This window comes from Sesamum indicum, linkage group LG5 (genome assembly GCF_026168435.1).
Source record: "Sesamum indicum cultivar Baizhima isolate 11 linkage group LG5, ASM2616843v1, whole genome shotgun sequence".
Classification (NCBI taxonomy): domain Eukaryota; kingdom Viridiplantae; phylum Streptophyta; class Magnoliopsida; order Lamiales; family Pedaliaceae; genus Sesamum; species Sesamum indicum.
This window is the reverse complement of record NC_142661.1, coordinates 16,034,792-16,054,660: the sequence shown is the minus strand read 5'-3', so window position 1 is coordinate 16,054,660 and position 19,869 is coordinate 16,034,792. Positions and strand designations below refer to the sequence as shown.

The following is a 19,869-nucleotide window of genomic DNA, read 5'->3' as shown; positions in this document are numbered from 1 at the left end:
GTTTTAAATAAGTATGAGTTGGTAAAGAAAGATGCAGCAGTTAACCTGATAAATTTCAACAGTAATTTCACACACAAACTAATTAGTTATTTGTTAGTATTATACGAAGAAAAAGAGAGAAAATTGAGAGGAAACGATGCAGAAACTCGCGAGGACATGGAGAAAATCGCGCGAGGATGGCGATGTCGACGGCTACTCTCTTCCTACTCGCGACGACTCCCGGCCGATTGACACCCGAGGTCGGCGTCTTGGTGATTTTGTGTTGTTCATTGAAATTTTAACTGTTTGATGAAAAACAATATTTTGATTTGCTGATGTAGAGACGTATGGTGTGTGTGAATTTGTTTTGTTTATGTATGTGCAGAGCAAGAGGAATTGGTAAGGTCCTTGGAGAAGAGTCAAGCTCAGCAGTCTCTTTTATGGAGGGTATGTGTTTCGAATGATGACAGTTATTGTTCAGTTTCTTTTGTTTTGCAATTTAATTGATGTGGTAAGCTTTATCCGATGAGGTTGGATTGACTTTACGTAGCTGCTGTTTTTCTATTTCGAATTATGGTTGTTGATTATGTTGATTCAATTGCAGAGTGTGTTCGCTGGGCTGGTTTTATGTTATATGGTTTTCCTCATGTACTCAATCCATCAGCAGGCTTATTCTCCTTGGGAATTGGTATGTTCTTTGATAATTCATTCTCAGGCCTGCTTGAGTGGTTTTTTTTGGTGTTTTGAAAGTATTGTATGCTTGTGTATTTGATCAGCCTTACCTATTTTGATAGTATCAATGAGGATTCACTGTAAAGAAATGTAAGATTTAATTAACATTTAGCAGCATATCTAAAGTCCTTCACAATCGGAATGAAACATGATTGTTTTCTTTTCTAAATTTAGGTGAATTGGCTCTTCTAAACGATTATGATTTGCAAGAGTTTGGCCATTGATTATGATAATTGTTCAAAATTTAGTTGGTAAGTTAAGTTAAATAATCAATAGATAGCTGACTGCTATAAATTAACTGTCGGAGGGTTGGTAGTCGCTGATTGAACTTATGTCACTTCGAACAATCTATCGGAGATAGATATTGTTGTTATTCCAGGATGTTGGTAAAATTTCCCTTATATTGTGCTCCTTTGAATTGATGTTATCTGTTGGATGATAATGAAAGAAGGATTTGATCATGTAAATGATATATTGCCCTTTTTCCTATTAGTAATCCCATCGAAGAGACAATTGAGCAAGAACAAGAGATCGAGTTAGATCCATTTATTAATAGAAGAATTTTTAGGACAATATTATGGTGATGACTTACTTCTTCTGGATAGATGACTGAAAAATCTGTGAACAGAATGAAATAAACTAATGGGAAATGGACTGGGCTTTTATGCCATAGTCCGATGATTGTCTTCGCTTGTCATTTTCATCTCATGCGCAGCGATATCATGCTTACTTCATGTACGAGGTTGATTCACGGAGCATACTAATTGCAGGTTAGCTTCTTCACCTCCTCTATTTGTTTCCATTCTTCTGGGAGTTGTTTTTATTCTGTCTAATGAGTAAGATAAGAATATTTTCCCATTTGACTTTTTTATTTTCTGGATTTGTTCATTAGTATATGTTTTCATGTGCAACGGTACCTAAGCTATATTGTTCCATTTTATGCTTTTTATCTGTTGTTAACTTCTTTGTTTTTGCTAAATTTATGAGGCACGTGAAAACATGGGATGAATTCGCCCCTTAAGTTTACAACTGGGTAAACCATTTGCTGTTGCTTATCCAACTATACAGTGATTTGCATGAAATTGTGGAGGTCTAAGGACTAAAAATTATCTCATTGCTTTAAGTATGAAAGGTTGCTTCCATGGCTCAAACCTCTGATTCATGCCAAAATGGAGTGACCTTGTCACTACCATCAGCAGAAACAAGACTATTTACTGGACCTCGTTACCACCATCAGAAACAAGACTATTTACTGAAAACTATGGATGCACCTTGTTTCATGTTGTATGACCATTGATTATTTATAAAAATATGCAACAGAAGGGGCAGCTGTTTTGGTATGCTTAATGATCATCACTGGCTTGGTACATAACTCAAGACGCCATCGCATTTGGCTTTGGTGTTCACTTGTCCCTGGTACGTTATTGGCAGTCTTCTGGTTGCACCACATACTGAGGTAAGCTGTCTTGTTTGTTAATTTAGATTTTATTTGCAAAATGTTCAACCCATTTTTGGAATTGAACTCCTTGGTGAAAATGTATCTATTGTATTTATCAGTTGAAACGAATCATAATTATTGCCAATCTTAAATTCAAGAGTTATAACATTACTGTTACCTATTTTCTCCCCCACACCAATTTTACTATCTGATCCAGTCTTTTTCTCATGAATATGCATTGGACCAAGATTCATCAGCCTCAATAATTAACATTTACCATTAGTCTAAACTAGAATTTGAGAACATATATAAGTTGCTTACTGCTGTCAGCCATGCCAAGTTCTCTTATACAGTTTACATGTCTGCTGCAGATTAGCGAAGTTTCGGTGGGAAATCACATGGCTTCCTTTGGCGCCACTGGGGTAGAACCTGGTTTAAAATATGTTTCAGCTATGGTTAGTTACTTTGTACAAGTATGGATAATTTTGCTAACTGAAGCTCTGCTATCAAAAATTTCAGCGGAGCTGGAATCGCCCTTTATGTGGATCATTTACTCAATGAGTCATCTGAAGAAGTCAGGAAACTTCGTGGATACATGTACGCTTACAAAGCTTATTGAGAATTTCTGCCCTCACTGACTTAACGCTTAAACGGATGTCAAATGTACAACAGCTGCCACTGTTCATTGCAGCCAGTAAGAAGTCGCAGTTTTAGGCATGCATGTCGAATTGTGCTTCGAAGGATATGCTCCAACTGTTGTAGGTCAGCCAGTGATTACGTTTATGAGAGGGCTTTTGTTACCATTTGCCATTTGTGCATGGAAGTGTATTTTGGCCGACTTTGTTAGTAGTGGCTCGAATATAAATGCAGCAAATTGCCAGAATACCCGTCAGATTCTTGTCAAAGAACTTGCAAAGAACAAGCACAGTGCAAAAGTTAACGTTTGTCAAATATTCAAGTTTTCATTTGCTTCTCCAGTCACGTGTGAAGTTAACGAGTAGAATGTTTTTGTAAGCACAGTCACTTTCAATCAAAATTTCTTTGGAGAATTTAGCTACAAGGTTGATTAAAGCTTGAGGAATTACAGGAGACCTGTTGCGCACTCTTCTTGTAGCCGATTGTAACTTCCAAATTCTTGGGTCATTAATGCAAACTCCATACGTCTAAATTGCCATATTCCTCAACAGCAGTAACAACTCAAAGGAACAGGTGTAGAACTTATACACAACGATTGGCTACAAAAAGAGTGCACAACAGGTTTCCACATCTCTCTTCTTTTACGCCTTCTGTAATACCGTAAACTTTAAGCAAACTCATAGCTGGGTGTTTATAGAAACATTCTGGAGATGCAAATGCAAAGTTGAACAAAGCATTACAAATGCTCACGTTTTTCATTCAACCGTAAAGTAGTGTGGTCTCTTGTAGTAGAGTGAGAAGAAGATAATTTTGGCAAAGTCAAAGAGGGGCATAAATTAACCACTATGGTGTATGTGTTATATGCACGCAAAAAGATATGACCAAAAAAATGACAAGTGAATAGTTTCATTTTTTATGTTTTTCCCTCTCTGATCTTTTGAATTAAACCCCATAAATTATCATTCCAAACGTGGAGCTACCCTTTGTTTATTTATTTCGTAGCTCAAACTTCTGCCAATAACATCCTTCGCATCGCCTCACTCCATCCATTCAGACCAAGTGACGAACCAATCCTCGAAACTTTGATCAACAGATAGCAAACCTCTCGGTGTCCCTTGCACTTGCCTGTGGCCAGCCACCCGACGCCGTCGGACCAAAACCCCTTAAACCCCGTTCAAGAAAATAGATGTTTGTCCTTCAACCCTGCGCGCCGGTTTTCCATACACTGCCAACTTCAATTTCAGGCCAATCGAATAAATACACACTGTTCTTGGATGCCGGAACCCCACGTCGCGCCCGCTGTTCTTCCAGGCTATACTCACATGTCACGCGAGTAAGGAGTAAGAATAAGCAGCCCCAGATGGAAATGAATGGTTTTGATGCTACTGGTGGTGGTGAAATGGAGGATGAGGATGATGTTTCGTGGCGTGGAGGCGGCTTCGGGGGTCGAGAAGGTGAAGAAAAGGATTATGATAGAGATCCTGAGTTTGCCGAGATTCTGGGGTCTTGCCTCGATGACCCGGATAAAGCTAGGGCTAAAGTAAGTTCTTTTCTTTTCTCTTGAATGTGGTTTTTGTGTAATTTGTGATAGTTGTCCCACACCAATTTACTTTCTGTGTTTTTATTCTGCCTACTGTTTCAGCATGGCTGTATTGGAATTGTTTCAGTGAACAGAGAAACGAACCAATTTGTTAACTCTAAGCAGCTTTGGCTGGCTATTCTGTTTTCCAAAGTAATTAAAAGAGTGTTCATGCATATGATTTTTGGCAGATGGAGGAGAGACTGAGAAAGAAGAGGAACAAGATATTACATACGAAAACTGGTTCGCCGGACCCAATGCAAGTGAAGTTTAACAAGTAAGCTTATGTGCATCTGTGCATCATAGATGTAGGAGTACAAGAACATGAATATCCTTGCTGATGACTTCAGGCAATTGCTGTGTATTTGTATATCATACTTTAGTTTGTTTGGAGGTTGTCGGTGGTACAACTCATTGTGTTGTTCATTGGGCATTTACAATTATTAAGCTTGCTTGCAATTTCAATTACCTTTTTTGCGATAAAATTTGTGCCTCTAGTCTGTTCAACATTGTTGTGAAACTCACCATTTTCCCCATCCTTGTGAAGTTAGAGATGACCATCTAGAAGGGGTTAGTCATTGAAGTCGTGCAACATGCATGTTTGAGCTAAGGAACTCAACCATAGCTAGATAACTCCTGCTGCTGGCACATTATTCATAGTTATCGCTCTGCGTACAATGAATATTACTGGGATGATAGGACACATGGCATAGATTGTAGCTTTCACTGCATGTTTCCTAGTTATATACTGATTGCTATGCTAACATCTGCTAAAAATTTGGAAAGAAAAAAATGATGGATTCCTCATAGTGGTATCTTTTCAACCACTGATGTAGAACACGATAAGCTTCTTGCTTCCTACAATTTTGCTGCTCCATGAGAATCCACATTGATACTAATCATATATAGAACAAAGTACTCAATGAGCATTTTAAGGTGAGAATATTGTTCTGCTTTAGATCCGAGGATTTACTTTGTATAGCTTTCTGAATATTTTCTTTCTTTTTCCATCATGTAAAGATGCATGTCTAGTTGAACTGTGTCTTGTTCATGGTGTATAAGAATTTGAAATTATCTTAGTAAGTGCATTGATCAAACAATCTAATTTTTTTGTTGCGTGGCAAGATTTGATTTCTCACATTCATATATATGATTAGAATCTGAATATTTTATTTCCTTTTCAATCATGTAAAATTCATGTCTAGTTGAACTGTGTCTTGTTCTTGATGTATAAGAATTTGGAAATTACCTTAGCAGTTTTTTTGGTTGTGATGGCAGATTTGATTTCACCAATTCATATATATGGTTGGAGTTCTACAATGCCCCGTTGGAGAAAGATGTTTCTTTGATTTGTGATGTAAGTAACTTCAGCTCCAATTCCTTTGGTTTAGTTGCTAATTTTTTTATATAATACTGAAGAAGCTCATATTCAGACAATTCGGTCATGGCATATTGTTGGACGACTTGGTGGATGCAATTCTATGAATATGCAAGTAAGTAGCCTTTAAATGTATGTTGCTTTAGACACTTGAAGATGTAAAAAATAATGGAGAAATCGCCCGGCACAGATGTAATCAAGTCAGTTCTTGCTTATCTTTTACAGTTATCACAATCTCTTTTGGACAAAAGGCCAACTTATGACGCTATTCAAGGAGCAAATGTTACTCCAACCACATTTTACAACATCGGGGACCTTGAGCTTCAAGATAATTTAGCTCGGATATGGTAGTGTATAAGATTTATTCTGGGGCTGAAAATAATGAGATTGTTTCTAATATTGTGATTTGACATACTTTTGCTTGCATATTGACAGGGTGGATATTGGCACTAGTGAGCCTTTACTCTTGGACATTCTGATAAATGCATTGACACAAATAAGCTCCGAGTAAGAGACTTCAATCCCTTTTTTGAGAGGAAGAGACTTCAATCTCTCTTTACTCCTTTTCCTGCCTGTAGATCTTTACTTCTTTTCTTCACTTTGGTTTTTACCCTTTCAAAATATGCTCCCTATTTGTACTGCAAGTCTCATCAACATTACTGCTAAATCTGATGCTTCCAATTCTCATCTCTATCCTGTTTGACTTGAATGCTCAGTTATGTCGGAATTAAGCAAGTGATGTTTGGTGGCTCGGAATTTGGGAATTGGAGGGAAAACTTGAAATCGGAGGACGCAGGATACAGCATTCACAAGATTTAGGAATTTTGCAGCCCATATTTGCTTCTTTTCATTGTTGTTACACAATGTAATATAGGCATAGCGTGTTTAATTTCTGATAAGTGCAATATTTTAGTCGGAGAAGATTAAGGTTGAATATAGTTACAACTCTCATTAAGATGGAACAAGCAGATACAGAACAGTAACTTCATACGCTCATCATTCTCTAGCCTCAAAATGTTAGTTCAACTGCTATATCTTGAAATTTCAATTAGATTAAATCCACTGAACTTGCAGCCTCACACTTGATGTACAGCCACCTTCTCTGCAACCGATTTAATCTGTTTCAGTCTTTCATCCACTAATTGCCTGAGCTGCTCCTCTTGATTGGTTTGGTTATCATCCTTCTCAATGCCGTTAGCATCATTGCCTTGGGACTTGAACATGGCAAAAGACATTTCTGGATCAAACTCGGTTGGGATATCAATCAATCGCTTCGCAGCCCCATCAGATTCTTTTCCAATGACATCAGCCTTTACACGATTTGAGATCATAGTCTTGTAGTTCTCCATGTATTTTTCAACGGGATCTAATCTGAGGTAGACAAGGATCTCCCAGCACTGCAGAAACTGCTTCTTGTTTATTTTCAAACTTCTCCTCACATCTTCAATGATACTCCCAGGAGGTCCACATTGACATGGCTGGCTTTTCTTTGAGAGGTTTTCTCGCTTCAACTGCGAAATGACCGGATTAAGTGCATCATGAATCAAGTCAAATGTAATTAGGCGCTTCACGTCAATGCAGGTTCTCACGTGTTGAAGGGAATCCTCCGGTTCTTCAACAGTCAGGTCATAAACATTTTCTGATATTGCGACATTGTTGAGCACTTCAAGAAGAATACAACCATAACCCTTCCGCTGATAAGGAGGTAGAATCAATATCTGTCATGGAGACAACATATTTTAACATGGCCTAAGAATAAAATTTATCTGCATCACATACATGCAGGTAGAGTGTTTTTGAAAGTTATAGATATGCGCAAACCTGACCAAGACGCAGCCTCATGCTGTCAGGGTAGCGATGAAAACGATAAACAGCAGCAAAACCAAGCAATTTCATGCAACTGTCTTCTTGAACCTTCTGCACTAATATATACATTTCCCACTTTGGATCAGTAACATCAATAGGATTGCTACCTGCGCCCAAGCAAGACAATAATTAAACTAGGAAATACACTTCTTGGTATCAACAGATTTGTACTAGTACAGAGAGTTTCCATAAACCAAAAGAAGCTAGAGATATACCATCTACTAGAAGCAGAACAAGTGGCACCAATCGGCTATAAAGATGCCCCACCATAATACCACTAACCCGGAGAACCTGCACCAGTGCAAGGAAAACAGAAAGATCAATTTTGAAGCTCAGTTGCAGAGACAACTGATAATGCACATTGCACCCATTTACAAATGGTGTTTCCCTTTCTAAAGTGAATTGTACTTTCCAGGTCAAAAAATATTCTCAACCTGAGTTTTTCTGCATACAAACAAACAGGAGGGCAATAGATAACAACTTCTCAAGAGTATAGGTTCATAAATCAAGCTTATGTACCCCAGGTGAATTAACTCTTCCTTAGTATAAAAAAGCTGCTTAGTAATGACATATTTAGCCATGATTGCCAAAGTTCCTTCTGGTAAATGAAAGTTGGTAGAATGAAATGAAGGGGAAACCTAACTCTAGCATTTACAAGCTTCTACCATTCGTATCAGGAAAATGTCTCTTGCTTATATTTCTTTCACAAACCCAATTTTCCGTTGTAATTCTTGGTCGAGTTTGCACTGAGTCCCATCCAGGAGGCTCGGACCAAAAGAGGATGAACAGGAAACAGCTTTGGTCCGCATGACCGTAGCCAACGACACTTGCCATTTCTGACCTAGCTAGACCAGAGAGTATACTGATACAAGGGCATACTTGCTATAATTTGGAAAACATTATTGATTCACTGAGGCAACATGTCTATCTGCAATCAGTTACTCAACAACCACACACTTGAAGACATACATAATGATATTGTTTATGGAAATAATAATTTGGGACCAGCAAGTGGCAATATGAAGTCAGAATTTCAGTTTAAAAACCTAGAGTAACATACAGAATTATTCAAGCTATGTTTGGAAGCAAGCCAACATATTAAGGAATTGTGAAGAGCAAAATTCTTAAATTGATAGGTCGTATTGGCCAAGACCATTACTTTGTATCATGAATTATAGTGTTGACATTCTTTCTTTAATGGAGAGCAAGAAAAAATCACCTCCACATCAACAGGTTCTTTTTTATGACAATCCGAGTTGCCACTGCAACCATTTGAAGGAGTTCTGGGCAATGCTTCCGCACTGGAGGCAATAGATCTAGATGCAAGCACAGGCGAGAATACAAAATATCAACTGTAGAAATGACAACCAGCCACATAGACTCAATAACTGAATATTTGTTACTAACTTGACATACTTTACATAATGGCATTCAGATGAAAATGTTCGAAGAAAGTCATCTTTCTTCTCAACAAGATTCTCAGCAAAAATATTCTGCCAGGAACATGACACCCATTAGTGTTGATATACTAGAGTTTCTATGAAGATCAAGAGAAATGTTGCATGGGTGGTCAAAGGTACCTGGAGAGAAGACTTCAGATCTGTTATTCCCTTGCCTCCCTTGTAAATATTATAAAAGAAGCAGTTAGTAGAGAACCATGATAAAACTTGAAACCAGGAACGCAACTAAAAGCTTTAGCATTCCTTGTTAGAAAATGACAATTTGACGGCTAAGGTCCAGGATATTCACATGTACTCCTAGTGGCTTGAATACATAAAAATAGCTCTACATAGTCCAGGGTAAAGTTCTTCAGGGTAAAAATAGCTCTACATAGTCCAGTGACTGAACTGGGAAGTTCATCAAATACTACCTAGTGGGGAGGTTCCGATATAGCTAAAAGATGAGCTTAGGCAAGTATATTAGGACATGTTAACTGAAAATGGAGGCAAAGAGAATATTAAGGAAATATCTTAGTTGGATTTGGATCGAGTGCTCCTATCCTCTCCATTTGTATAACCAGTCCCTCACTTTCCTTTCGGAACAAAAGATGGAAGAGGGAACAATAAAGGAGAAACGCAGATACAATACAATCAAGTGAATACCATTTCAGTTATTTTATAAACAGTTTGAATTGAAAACACAAGTTCCCTACATTCAATGGAAAACTGGAAAGGGGATTTAGCATATTCAAACCATTAGGAAGTAAGTCATCAAACCACTAACAAATATGTAATCACTGCTTAGTTTCAGAATTTTATCATATAGAGGATCTGCTACTGTATTAAGTGCTAAGTGAATGGTAAAGACTTACATCTGATGTGCTCTCAAAAGAAATATCAGCATATGCATGAAAGGAACTGCTGCTTAGCCAAACAGTGACCTGAATGATAGGATACAGGGAAAAAAGGTTGTCAAATAACAGTAACGCGATAACAAATACCTAAAATTCAAGCACCACCTAATGCCACAATTAAAGGTTGTCAAATAACAATAATTTGGCAGAGGTGTGCAGTAAAAGTTCCCTCTTCCAAAAACAATCCCGATATGCAATTTTTTTGGCCTGGACTGGACAAGTAGTTGTTGGAAGGACCATACAGCATTTGCTCTCACAAGAAAAAAAAAAAAAAGGAATGTACGACAATTTATATACATATCGATTAACCAATATATGCCCTTAATATTATGAAATGAATAATGTCTTACTTGTTAATGTACCTAGGTAACTGAATCCTCAACTCAACACTCCACACATTTGCTGCATGTTGCACAGCTTCAAACTGAATTTTCAAATTTCTTGCAAACTTGTCATGAATTTTTCTGACCTATTTCAGTTTATGACTTCTCCCTACTATAAAATATCATAATTGTAACCCTTTACGACTTATAAATAACCAATATATACAAAATTCATAAAAATTAATTACAAAAACATTTGAATTATTTCTCTAAATTAAACTCTAGTTGATAATGTCACCCTTATTACATACTGTCATCATACCTATTATCAACTAAAGAAATTATTTTTTGTACAACAACAATATACATAAACTTATTTATCAGCTATATTATTAATTCAGGCTAACTATTTTTCAACTCTTAAAATTGAAACCTTATATATGCATGTTTCTAAAATTTCGAACTTATTCTCACTCCAACTTCTGCTCCAAAACTGGTCACTGAACCATCTCAATTGAAGTATAGCCATTTCATTTTCCTCCGTCATTTCAAACAACCACTAATAATAGTGATAATAAGAATAACGAATAACATTAGAAACAAATAATTATAAATATTGATTTAAATATCAAATTAACTTTTTTCAAGTGAGCTCTATGATTGTCGAGCCCAAATAAACCAAGTCCAAGCTTCACATTTTCTGGTAGAGCAGCTTGCAACTTTTTAAAGGCTAAACTACTTGCAGGCGTAACTTCCAAGGATTCGGAAGTGCGCAAACCAAACATGCTTTTTCTGGTTCAAACATCACATCAATATTTCATATCAAGTCATCTAGCTTCAAATACACCAATTCGAACGCATGCCATCGCAACAACAACTAAAGCAAGCAGATATCATTTTCTTACACATTCCAATGGCACCAAATATCAACTTCAGAAATGAAATTATCTGGAAATGAAAATAAGATTGCAAATAAAAAATCAAATCTAAATTTTCCGCCTTACATTAACAATAAATCAAAATTTATTTGCAAATGAGTTTAAGGTAAATGAATCACAAAGAAAATGAATAATCAAATTTCATTTGTATACTCTACCTTAAGGCCCTGGTAACCATATATCTTTCCATCATCTCCAAAAAATTGGTTCAAATCAATTGGTTCAATTTGGAAGCTGTTTGGAGAATCCACTTCATCTTTCCTAGACACTATTACATACAAGACAAATAGAGAAAAGAAAGAAATAAATAATTAGAAGGAATAACTGAAAGCCCTAATCTTCACCTTAAACCAATCATTTATAATCAAATAAACTCATATTCAAATAAAGTAAGACCTTTAAGCTACTTCTAATGACAGAAAGTTATTTTTCTCAGAACATTATCAACCAAGACATATTTGGTAATATTTATCAGTACTTTTTAAGAATCTAAACTCTGAGAATGAAAGAGTCCCTCAGAAGATTCCATTGATACAACACTTATCCTTGCCTCCACAACCAACAGCCGTCAAATTTAAAAAATTACCCACCAAACTGACAAAATAGACTACCTGAAAGTTGATATTGATAAGCTTTCTAGCTACTGAAGAAAAAATCGTATTAACTCAATCTTGTTTAACTTTCTTCTACAAAAAAACAAAAGCTAAATTTCTAAATTTAATAATTGAACTTTTTGCTAACAGAAGGCAAAAGCATAAAACATGCCCGAAGGCCGGTCCACAGAAATAGACAATACCAGAGGGTGGGGGCGGAAGGAAGAAGACCATAGCAAATGTAACAAATCAGACTGAAAACATAGAACTACAGTAAAACAATACCGAGATAAATCTTGATACACTCATTAGCTTCAATTCCAGCATCTGTGTGAGAAAATGTAAATTCATAAGAAACCCCTGAAGCTACATTCAAAAGAAACCAAAAAAGTTCCTAGAAGAGGCAGAAATAAAGCGAATCGGAGCAGAAGAAGTCACCGGTTTTGGAGAAGCCGACCCGGCGGCGCTTCTTGTCGGAGATTGGATCGGAGGAGGTGTGATGCTTCGTTCCCATATTTGGGGATTAGGGTTTTCGTTGGTGGAAGCGGGAAATGCGAGTAGGCGGGAAATCCTCTGTTATGGAATGAAGAGCTGCTTTTATAAGCATACTCTTTGGTAAGGCTTTGTTTGTTTTCATTTTCTATTTCTCCTAAAATACTCAAAAATATATTCAATATTTCTTCATATTTTTATAAGATATGAAATTTAATGTACTTTAATTTATCTTAGTATACAAAACTAAATATATTTAAAACTTTGAAAAGGAAAAAGAAAACATTAATCTCCATTTCTATCTCTCTCTCTTTTTTTTTTTCAAAAGTAAGAAAAAAAATCAAATTAGGAAAAAAAAACAACAAAGCCTTAGATTTTTAGGTTACGTCTGGATTGATGGATTTGAATTTAATGAATTAATTTTAAATAATTATGTATTAAGATAATTTAAAATTCATCAATATTCAATAAAATATAATTTAAAATTAAAATTAAATTTTTTGTATTTAAAATTATATAATGTTGTATTTGAATTGATCGATTTTAAATGCATAGTAAAAAATTCACTAAACTTGTTTGGCTTATTCAATGCTGCAAATAAATTCAAGGTTTTTAATTCACATTTTGAATTATATGTCGTCACATGATAGTGGATTTTCAATCCATTTTAACACAAAGTCATTTCAAATACATTTTTTAAATTCAAATTATTCAATTATAATTAATTATAATTCGTCTAAATAAATTATAATTAATTACGTATTTTTGTAACATACATTTAATTTTGATCTGTCCTATCACCTAATTATCCATGACATAAAATAAATGAGGCTTAAAGTATCCATTAGGAGATAAGGGATAGTTTCAAAATTGATTTTAAAACCAAAATTGATAAGATGGACATAAACTTTAAAATTGATTTAGTGACATAATTAGAAAACTAAAAGTGAAATTATCCCTAGAAGATAGATAAAGATATGATTTGGATTTTCTGGGCTTGTATTTCTTTATATTCCTTTATTTATGGTAAAATGACATTTCTGTTTGGCACAGTTATTTATGAATTATGTTTTTGTTTCACATCCAACTACATACCTAAAAAAGTATTTATAATTCAATCAAATTATTTGTATTGCATATGTTTTTCATTAATAAGAGATAAATAAATGAAGTAGAAAATCCGATCAAATAAAACTCAATTACTGCGATATGCTTAGTGCAGTGTCACTTCATCCAGACCGTTGGGAAAATCTCAAGTCCAAAATAGTAAAAACTACCAACCAACCCTTGTAATTCAAGAGTCAATGGGCCGAGTACCCTGCGTGTAGTGACATGAACAAGAGCATGAGATATGTAATAATAAAGAGATAGTTGACAGTTGAAACTAGAGAACAATTCAATTGTTTCTGCTGTTACAGCTCTCTATTCATTATGTAGGTGTTGTAATTTTTAAAATTTACATTTCCATCTGAAATAAAAAACGAACTGTACATTTCAGAAACCAGCAATTTATCCAATTGGAAAAGTGGAAATCAACTCTTAACATGACACACAGCTTACATAATTGAGGTTTCATAATGCTAAATTTATTAATCGGAGCATCGCCCATAGGTGGCATGTAAATTTACAGGCAGCGTCGCTTCCAAACTATCTCCAACAGCTGGTGAAAAGCAATCTTGCATTCAATGATCCAGCATATTGATCACATATATAGCACTTGAATCGAAACATACAAACAAGCAGAGCAGTCTAAACAAAGTACCTTTTCATGGGTAGGTGTAAGTATTACTGATGGGATTTTGGTTTAGTATTTCTCCATATTCGTCAGTTAAACTTGAGAGCTTGAATACTAAATTGGCTCCATAGGTAGACCAACCTGTTTCCCTTCAAGAGAATTTTGGGACAGTAGGCCAAAGAATAGAACATTTGCACGTCCATTCATCTCAAAAATCCCTTAAATCAGCTTCAGAGGTGCTTTGAAAGCTAGATTGCTAGATCCCATCGGAAATCCAAGCATCTTTTGTTCCCTCTTTCCACACTCCCCATTTCCATCTCACCCTAGTGCAATGGGCCATACACTTTGAAATGAGGTTGCTGGTGATATTAGAAACGACATCACGGTGGATGAACATTGCCATGCTAGACAGGCCACCACAATTATCCAATAAAGCGAAAATGGTAGACACGGTAACCTCAATATCATTGACAGTTAAATATGCTGTAATCTCTTTCAGTCCCTTCATCTGAGCCCAGGAGTCTAAGACTCCCAGTGCAGGGTATGTTTCCAACTCGGACCAAACACCAGAAGTCAAAGTAAGAGAGCTAACATTTGGAAAAGCACAAAGCAATAACTCAAGAATAGACTTGGAAACTCCAACAGGTACTTCCCACCTTGTCGAGACAGCAGTTAGATTCTTAACCGTTCTCCCATAAGGAAATCTAGCAAGTAGATTGCGGAGTCCTGTTGAGTCAAGGTGAAGCTTTTCCAAATGGGAGAATTCTTTCACTATGAAGTTGCAAGCACTCTCGAGAGAAAGATTCAAGTCGATCACTAAAGGAGTGTCAATGAGAAGGAGATTTGGCTTCACACATTTAAGTGTGAGCTTGACTAGACTGGGCGCAATAACAGATATAGAGATTGGAGCATTAGACAATGTCCAATGGCACTTTCTCAGGTGCATGAGATGGATCTTGGGTTCTTTAAGTCCTCCAACCCCAATCAAATTGAGATCCTGGAGCCACGGGAAACATTCATTGAGCTTTTCCAAGTTCTCATCATCCAATCTTATGAATTCAAGCGTCAAGGTTGTGAGTTTTGGCATAGGAGTTAATCCATCAACAGATATCCATGCATTCTTAATCTCTAGCTCAAGGAGATTAGCACCTGCAGATACAGAAAAATTTTGTTTCAATTTATCTTCAACCATTTACTTATTTAGTGGAAGACGTGATAAGCATTTCAAATCCTTGTAAACACAAATCAATCGAACAAAAAATTAAAATGATATAGTTAGGGTCAAGGCCAAAACCTTGAAATGGATTGAAGCACACTAATAAATGTAGAATTGCGAATACTAGCTGAAAAAGCAATCACTAAACTTTTTAACTGTATTAACCAAAATAACACTACTCATTGAAACAGAAACCGTGCACCTCAACCCTGCAGAAAATCAAGGATCTTTTTCCTTCTTTTATGATACTTCTTTTACTTTAATGAAAAAAAAAAAATAAAGGATCTTTTTACTTCTAATTTCAAAGTGCCTCATCTCCATCCAAAATTTTCCCAAACATAAGGTAAAAGTTTAACTTACTTCAGAATTACAAGTCATACTCCAACTGCAATCCCACGATTAGATTGAAAGGTAAATTATCCCAATCATCGTCGGCTCCAAGATAAACCCCGGGAATTAATGCATACGCCACCAAGTTCTAACAATTTTAATAGCAGTTTCGACTTAATACCTTCCGACAAGAGCCGTAACTATACTTCATACACCAACTATTCAATCTCATAAAACCTATAAAACTATTACTAGCAACAGTCATTAAACCCACAGAAATTACACACGCAACAAAACAAAGTAATTAATAGACAAAAAGAGAATTGCAGCTCACAATAAGAAGAAATGAGCGACAGGACATCCGATCGCCTCCAGCAAGACTGCACCCAAAAATCCGAAATCGACACCGACCTCAAATTTCCACAAACCTTCGGCAACCACGCCTTCACGAAATTGAAGTCGCTGAGGAACAAATCATCCTCCTCGTCTTCAACGTCGTCGTAAGCCACGAGGCGCAGCGGCTTCTCAACGCCGATCGAAACGCTCTCCACAATCGGCAATTCGGAAATCAGTTTATAGAAAACTTCCTTGAACGGCGTGATCCCCGACCTGGTTAGGGGGGATCGTGACTTGGCGTAGCGGAGGTAGGAGCACTGGAGGTTGACGCATCGGATCTCCCGCGCGAGTGAGTTAAGGGTTTTGGAGGAGACCCGGCAGCGGGCCACGTCGGCGGAGTCGGAGAGGCGGCTGAGGATTTCGAGGAGGAGAGGCGGAGGAAGGTCGTCCATGGCAATTCGAGAGAATCATCGAAGGATCATCAAATGGTGTGGAAGCTTATGGCACACTTCTTCTCTTGACTTTTCCAAGTTCATGATTTTGGGTCCTGTTTGTTTTCGTTTTTTCTCCTTTATCCGTCAAAATTACTCACTACATTAATTTCAGAAAATTCAAAATTATATCGATTTCGATTAATAACTCATAATAATTTTTTTATATTTATAAAATATATAAAATAAAATCATATTTACAAAACCAGTTCTGATATTTTTAATTTGTGCTATTTTCCCCCTACTAATCTATTACTTAGTTTTTGTCTTGAAATTTTAAATTACTTAAAGTTACTAAGTACTTTTCCTATATTATAACTAAGATTTATGTACTTTTAACGAATAAAGATTAATGGAAGTTGAACTTGGGGTGTAAAATATTAAACAAAAAATATATATATGTGTGTGTAAGGAGTATAAGGATAATTTTGTTTAAATATTTAGGGGTCTAAATTCGAATTAAATATAATTTAAGGGGGCAAAGTTAATTTAACCTTTTCTCTTTCCAGTTTCCCCAACTAATCTTCATTATACGGATTTTTTTTCAATTAAATTTGATGATCACTTTTAATTTATTAAAAAAATTTATTTCAATCTCATAAATAAACTCTGTTTTAATCAATATGTCCCCATACAATTGACCCCAACTTTAAGGTTGCATTTGGATTGAAACATTTGAAATTATGAATTTTAAATTCTTAATACAACTTCTTTTAAATTTGTTTGGATAATTGTAAATTTAAAAAATTTTAAATACTTGTACTCTAATTTTGAACTATATTTTATTGAATATTGATGGATTTCAAATTCTTTTAAAATGGAGTCATTCAAATCCAAATCCAAATCTATCAATTCTTTGTATTAAGAATCATAAATTAAAGTGAAACAAGCCATTACTTGATACCTTCAATATGTATATAAAGAGTAACGTAAACACAATTCCTGAACTTTAAAAGAGAAGCTCAAAGTCTCGTGTCAAGGTGTCATATTTGTCCTTTTATTTAAAAAAAAGCCCACGACATCTAGTCGTTCACAGACGACGACACATGGTAATACCATCACCCAAAGGAACTTGAGAAATTTGCACACGACCGTCAGCTGCCAAGTAATTATTGAACTCAATCGTAGCACTCCTCATACTCAGTCTACCCTTTGGAACCAAGTCCTCAGGCATCGCAACTGACCCTCCCCAAAGCGTGTTATCGTAAATAACTACTCCTCCAGGTTTCAAGAGCTCCAACAATTTCTCATGGTAGTTTGTGTAATTGACTTTATCAGCATCCACGAAAGCAAAGTCAAACGTTCCTCTATTCTGAGGCTGCACCAGAAACACAGGTCGAGACCAAATGATGTCAGATGAGTTAAGAATGCTACTTTTAGGTATCATGTGAATAGATGTGTTTTTGGTTCTTACATCTTTCAATAATTGATCAAGAATTGGAAGAGCCTCAGACTCGATAAAATTGATCTTGTACTTGACCCCAACCTTCTCAATTACAGGTAATCCGATCTCGTAAGCACTCCGATCCACGTCTATGGCAGTAATCTGCAAAGCTGAACGTTTTCAATTTGATATATGGCTTGTAAGATATGTTTCGTGCAAGAAATATGATGGAAACCGCATGCAGTAACCTTTCCGTCGTCAGGAATTGTAAGGGCAGTCAAGAGCAGGGAATATCCAGTAAAGACTCCAATTTCAATCGTCTTTTTCGCATTAATTAGCTTTAAGATCAAGGCCATAAACTGGCCAGCATCAGGTGCAGTACCCATGACGGCCCTGGTGAAAAAGATAAATATTTACTTTATGATTTAACCACTATGATAAAACCAAATAGAGATGCTATGCAATCAGACTCCGCAAGAAGTTGAGTACAAGCGGTTGCATTTCATCATATTGTTTCACAAGTGATGAATGATCAAGTTTCGATTTTAGTGTTATACACTCGAAAATATTATATTCATTAATGTCTTCATTTCTAGTCCCACTACTACAGCTAAATGCAAGAGGACCCCCTATGAATATAATAAAAAGCAAAAAATCCTCTATAAAAAGAAGAAAAGCAATCCAACCCCCTCAACTCCTGATAACCTAAACTTTTAATAAAAAGGTGAAGCAACTCCCTAATGAACTCGAGTAGCGAATTTCTTTTTTAAAAGTTTAGGAGACGTGTTACTATTTTGTTTTTATTCAAGGAGGTTTTGTGCTTTTGTTCCTACCAGTTCTCAAATTATTATCAAAGGAAATATTAGTTCAAAAGTTTGAACAAGATTGAGAGAGAAAGCAATTACCAGGGATGAGTGAAAGTGAGAGCTCTTAGCTCCTTGAGAGATTCGGCTTCACGTGGATACACACTCGTCTCCAATAAATACTTCGTTAAAGAAACATTGAGTGATTAGTTTTACTTCAAAATTGTAAAAATAATAGAACGATTTCATGACAATCGACCAAAGAGTGGGTAGCTACCTTGTATAACTCTGTTGTTCGAAGCAAACCTTTGTCCATAAAGGTAGTAATCCTCTTTGCTTTGTTTTCCATCACACTCTTTACAAACACCAACTGCAGCAACAAGTAAAATCCTCAAACACACTGAGATGAATCCTGCAGATAATGACTGTACATCAACTGAGGCGAGCAAAGTTGGAAAAGCTGAAGACATGAACAAGTCAAAAGTGCCCAAAATTCAATGTAAAATACCAAGTTCAACGAGACTTAGCTTAGTTGGTGAAAAAGAAGCGTCATGACTGTGCGGGCATGGGTTCAAATCCGAGTATTAGTCTATTTTTAACAATAGCGGCCAGTCAATTATGAAGATTATTAGATGGTGATATATATGTTGATTGATACAGTTGTTCACATGAGATTGTAATTTAAAAAAGTATATAACACCAAGCATAAGTAATCCCAATATCCTTTGCATATTCCAATTTATTGAGAGATTGAAAATATTATAATTATAGAAAACAGACGCAAAATCAGTCGATCAATTCAAGTTAAAAAAATGGAAACTTGAAACAGAAAAGCAACCCTAAGTCTACTAATTTGAGATATAAACAAGAAATCATTGGAAAACGATAAAAACCCTTTTGAGAACAAGACAACACATGCATATGCACAACATCTGTAACTCAAATAAGGCTGGCAAGAATTCATCACAAACAACTACTTTTCCAACAAATGTAAGAACAACATATTGAAATTTGATGAAATTGTATACACACACACACACACACACAGAGAGAGAGAGAGAGAGAGAGAGAGAGAGAGAGAGAGAGAGAGAGAAGTACTTGGTGTGTTGGGCGTGAAGAAGTGAGGTGGAGAGGTCCAAGTCTAGAAGATTACACGCAGCAGTGTTGTTGTTCCTCTTTAATAAACATTGTAGGCGCCTAATAAAGACAAACTCGTGATACGTATGATTACTACAGATATTATTTACTTTCTTTCTTGAATACAGAA

General features: G+C 36.0%; 5 protein-coding genes across 11 annotated transcripts; 2 read left to right on the top strand and 3 right to left on the bottom strand.

Annotated features, from left to right (window-relative positions):
* The first annotated feature begins 40 nt into the window (after positions 1-40).
* On the top strand, positions 41-3,126 carry LOC105161826 (histone-lysine N-methyltransferase). Its single transcript, XM_011079645.3, has 7 exons — positions 41-239; positions 365-426; positions 584-667; positions 1,427-1,481; positions 2,032-2,167; positions 2,521-2,571; positions 2,669-3,126. Exons 1-7 carry the CDS (start codon positions 137-139, stop codon positions 2,766-2,768), a joined length of 591 nt encoding a protein of 196 aa, XP_011077947.1. The 5' UTR covers positions 41-136; the 3' UTR covers positions 2,769-3,126.
* Positions 3,127-3,653: 527 nt separating this feature from the next.
* On the top strand, positions 3,654-6,741 carry LOC105161825 (oxidoreductase/transition metal ion-binding protein (DUF3531)). The gene is made up of 7 exons (XM_011079644.3): positions 3,654-4,325; positions 4,556-4,641; positions 5,643-5,721; positions 5,798-5,857; positions 5,968-6,089; positions 6,178-6,249; positions 6,459-6,741. Exons 1-7 carry the CDS (start codon positions 3,972-3,974, stop codon positions 6,559-6,561), a joined length of 876 nt encoding a protein of 291 aa, XP_011077946.1. The 5' UTR covers positions 3,654-3,971; the 3' UTR covers positions 6,562-6,741.
* Positions 6,666-12,409, bottom strand: HAG2 (histone acetyltransferase of the GNAT family 2). Of its 2 annotated transcripts, XM_011079643.3 has the most exons (11): positions 12,254-12,409; positions 12,101-12,142; positions 11,381-11,490; positions 9,920-9,988; positions 9,189-9,227; positions 9,025-9,101; positions 8,828-8,924; positions 7,824-7,899; positions 7,564-7,715; positions 7,332-7,460; positions 6,666-7,253 (listed from the first exon to the last, which is right to left on the bottom strand). In XM_011079643.3, exons 1-11 carry the CDS (start codon positions 12,327-12,329, stop codon positions 6,819-6,821), a joined length of 1,302 nt encoding a protein of 433 aa, XP_011077945.1. In that variant the 5' UTR covers positions 12,330-12,409; the 3' UTR covers positions 6,666-6,818. The 2 variants fall into 2 exon arrangements, with proteins under 2 accessions (XP_011077945.1, XP_011077944.1); XM_011079642.3 differs by having other exon boundaries at positions 6,666-7,460.
* A 1,250-nt stretch (positions 12,410-13,659) lies between these two features.
* On the bottom strand, positions 13,660-16,505 carry LOC105161823 (F-box/RNI-like superfamily protein). Of its 3 annotated transcripts, none has more exons than XR_847801.3 (3): positions 15,923-16,505; positions 14,070-15,191; positions 13,660-13,982 (listed from the first exon to the last, which is right to left on the bottom strand). XR_847801.3 is itself a non-coding variant. In XM_011079640.3 (2 exons), the coding sequence occupies exons 1-2, from the start codon at positions 16,374-16,376 to the stop codon at positions 14,299-14,301; spliced, it is 1,347 nt and encodes a 448-aa protein (XP_011077942.1). In that variant the 5' UTR covers positions 16,377-16,505; the 3' UTR covers positions 13,660-14,298. The 3 variants fall into 3 exon arrangements, 1 of the variants encoding a protein (XP_011077942.1); XR_847802.3 differs by having other exon boundaries at positions 13,660-13,967; XM_011079640.3 differs by having other exon boundaries at positions 13,660-15,191.
* A 785-nt stretch (positions 16,506-17,290) lies between these two features.
* On the bottom strand, positions 17,291-19,793 carry LOC105161821 (cation-dependent phenylpropanoid and flavonoid 8-O-methyltransferase 1). 4 transcript variants are annotated; one of them, XM_011079639.3, is made up of 6 exons: positions 19,701-19,793; positions 18,880-18,972; positions 18,705-18,784; positions 18,048-18,192; positions 17,830-17,961; positions 17,291-17,733 (listed from the first exon to the last, which is right to left on the bottom strand). In XM_011079639.3, the coding sequence occupies exons 2-6, from the start codon at positions 18,949-18,951 to the stop codon at positions 17,446-17,448; spliced, it is 717 nt and encodes a 238-aa protein (XP_011077941.1). In that variant the 5' UTR covers positions 18,952-18,972; positions 19,701-19,793; the 3' UTR covers positions 17,291-17,445. The 4 variants fall into 4 exon arrangements, with proteins under 4 accessions (XP_011077941.1, XP_011077939.1, XP_088736955.1 ...); XM_011079637.3 differs by having other exon boundaries at positions 18,880-19,014; positions 19,701-19,781; XM_088880829.1 differs by lacking the exon at positions 19,701-19,793 and adding an exon at positions 19,111-19,666 and having other exon boundaries at positions 18,880-19,014.
* Positions 19,794-19,869: the final 76 nt, after the last annotated feature.